This window comes from Lactuca saligna, chromosome 5, assembly GCF_052625555.1.
Source record: "Lactuca saligna cultivar CGN05327 chromosome 5, ASM5262555v1, whole genome shotgun sequence".
Taxonomy (NCBI): domain Eukaryota; kingdom Viridiplantae; phylum Streptophyta; class Magnoliopsida; order Asterales; family Asteraceae; genus Lactuca; species Lactuca saligna.
Window position 1 is genome coordinate 169,606,564 of NC_136421.1, and position 3,097 is coordinate 169,609,660.

Below are 3,097 nucleotides of genomic sequence, written 5' to 3' on the forward strand. Positions count from 1 at the left end.
CTGATTTCATGTGAAATGGGTTTCTCTCATCGTTAATCACTTGGCAAACCAAATCCGATTTCATGTGTTGTGCGTGAGTTATAAACCAGAAAAAGAAGCAAGAAAAGAAATAAAAAAAAAGTTTTCTTTTAATAAGATTCATTAAAAAAAAAAAAACCTTTTTTTTTTAACTAAATTTCCGACTCCGGAAAGATATTTTCGGTGTAGATTGCGCCCAAAAACATTTCCTGTTGTGATATTTTCTGTATGCCGTTTGAATAAACCCCATCGAAAACCTGTCATCTTTTCCGGTGTTTTCCTCTGTCAACCTGTTCATCAATGGCTGACAAGCTAGCTCTTCCTCTTCTCCTCCCAAGTCCTCCAATCTCAAAACCCTTCTCTCAAGACTTCCATCCCCCAAAACTCCACCACCACAATCCACCGCCTCAGCCATTAACCCCCCTTCTAAAAGACATCCTGCAACCCAATTCCGCCACCACAAAACCCCCTTCTCCGATAATCCCCAGAACAACACGTCGTATCGGCAAACACAACGACCCAAACAAAGGAAAACCCTGGACTTCTCACCTATCTTCACGAGGTCAGCAAATCTTCCAAACCCTAATCGATTCAGGTTCCAATTCTTTCGAATTTAATCAAAATTTGCTTAATTTAGTCGATTTCCACGAACAAAACGAATCAGAACACACTTCAAAATCATTATCCTTAGATATTTTGGGTTTAATTCAAGGTTTAATCCATTACAAAAAACTCGATTTAGCTTTAAACGTCTTCGATTGGGTCAAAACCCACTATAAAGACACCGGAAAACCTTTACGTGGCTCCGTCGTCGCTGTAATCATCTCCATGCTCGGTAAAGACAACCGGGTTTCAGCTGCATCTTCGTTGATTCGCAGCCTCCAAAAAGACAATTTCACCATCGATGTATACGCCTACACTTCATTAATAACTGCGTACACTAATAACGGAAGATTCCGAGAGGCAATTTCAGTTTTCAAAGAAATGGAAGAAGAAGGAATCCAACCCACTAAAATCACTTACAACGTGATTCTCAACGTTTATGGCAAAATGGGGATGCCATGGAACAAAATCGAATCAATCTTCAATGATATGAAGAATTCCGGGGTTTCTCCAGATTCGTATACTTATAACACTCTCATAAGCTGCTGTAAACGCGGATCTTTACATGAAGAAGCTGAAAAAATCTTCAAAGAAATGAAATCCGCAGGATTTAGTCCCGATTACGTAACTTACAACACATTATTAGATGTATACGCGAAATCCCGCAAACCCAATGAAGCAATGAACGTGTTGCACGAGATGGAATTTCACGGGTTTTCCCCAAGCATTGTCACATATAATTCTTTAATTTCTTGTTACGCAAAAGACGGGTTATTCAAAGAAGCCATGGAATTAAAAGATCAAATGTCCCAAAACGGGATAAAACCCGATGTCTTCACCTACACGACTTTGTTTTCTGGGTTTGAAAAAGCCGGAAAAGACGAATTTGCGAGGGGCGTTTTTGACGAAATGATAAGTTCGGGGTGTAAACCGAATATCTGTACTTTTAACGCGCTTATAAAGATGCACGGGAACCGTGGGCGGTTCTCGGACATGATGAAGGTCGTGGAGGACATAAAACACTGCGGTTGTGTTCCCGATATCGTGACATGGAACACGCTTTTAGCGGTTTTTGGACAAAATGGAATGGATCTAGAAGTTTCCGGAGTATTCAAGGAAATGAAACGGGCGGGTTTTATACCCGAAAGGGACACTTTCAATACTTTGATAAGCGCGTATAGTCGATGTGGGTCGTTGGATCAATCGATTAATGTTTATAAAAGTATGTTAGAAGCTAAAATCACTCCTGATTTATCGACCTACAACGCGGTGTTAGCCGCCTTGGCTCGTGGCGGGCTTTGGCGGCAGTCGGAGAAGATTCTAGAAGAAATGGAATCCGGGAGGTGTAAACCTAACGAATGTAGTTATAGTTCGTTGCTTCACGCGTATGCAAACGGAAAAGAGATTGAAAAAATGCGGGATCTCGCCGGAAAAGTATATTCCGGTGAGATTGAGCCGCACGCAGTGTTGTTAAAGACTCTTGTTTTGGTGAATAGTAAATCGGATTTGTTGCCGGAAACCGCTAGGGCTTTTGAGGAGATGAAAAACCGAGGGTTTTCGTACGATATAAACACTTTAAACGCGATGGTTTCGATCTACGGGAGGCGGCAGATGGCGGTGGAAGCTAGCGGGATCATGGCGGTGATGGAAGAATCGGGATTTTCACCGAATTTAACGACGTATAATTCGTTGATGTATATGTATAGTCGATCTTCGGATTTTACAAAATCGGAGGAAATTTTGCGGGATATTTTACGGAAAGGGGTAAAACCGGATGTTATTTCGTATAACACGGTGATTTATGGGTATTGTAGGAATGGGAAAATGAAAGATGCATCAAGGGTATTATCGGAAATGACGAAATCGGGTGTGGTTCCGGATGTTATTACTTATAATACTTTTGTTGCGAGTTATGCTTCGAATGAACGGTTTTTGGAGGCGATTGATGTGATTAAATATATGATTAAAAACGGATGTAAACCGAATGAAAGCACGTATAATTCTGTTATTGATTGGTATTGTAAGTTTCATAGGAGGGATGATGCGGTTTTATTTGTTAATAATCTTCGGGAGGTTGATCCGCGTGTTTCTAGAGATGAAATTAGTCGATTGGCGGCACGGGTGGCGGAGATGGGTTGAGGGTTGGCGGTTTATGGTTTTCCGGCGACCGGAGAATTTGAAGGTTTGTATATGCTTACTGATAGAAAGTGGGAATTATATGTGTTTTAGCTAATAATCTGTTTGTTAATTTCAGGAAGAAGATGTAAATTTTGATGCGGTTGTATTAAATGATTTGTTTTTTTCCTTATAGATATAGAACTTCTATGTTGTATGAAATTAGGGTAAATGTAAGAAATAGCAACACACTTTTATTTATTTATGTATTATAAAATCCTAGTTTTTTTGTGGTAAGGGCATTTGTATATTTGATTTTTTTGCCATTAATGAGAAATCAACCTCAATATAGCAGTTAAAA

At 39.8% G+C, this 3,097-nt stretch overlaps 1 protein-coding gene across 1 annotated transcript; it reads left to right on the top strand.

Moving 5' to 3' along the window:
• The first annotated feature begins 215 nt into the window (after positions 1-215).
• On the top strand, positions 216-3,097 carry LOC144997280 (Pentatricopeptide repeat (PPR) superfamily protein). The gene is made up of 2 exons (XM_078957144.1): positions 216-2,803; positions 2,876-3,097. Exon 1 carries the CDS (start codon positions 319-321, stop codon positions 2,758-2,760), a length of 2,442 nt encoding a protein of 813 aa, XP_078813270.1. The 5' UTR covers positions 216-318; the 3' UTR covers positions 2,761-2,803; positions 2,876-3,097.

Bases quoted from the DNA above. Each gene is read 5' to 3' on its own strand.
- LOC144997280 (XM_078957144.1), top strand. From the start codon at position 319: ATGGCTGACAAGCTAGCTCTTCCTCTTCTCCTCCCAAGTCCTCCAATC.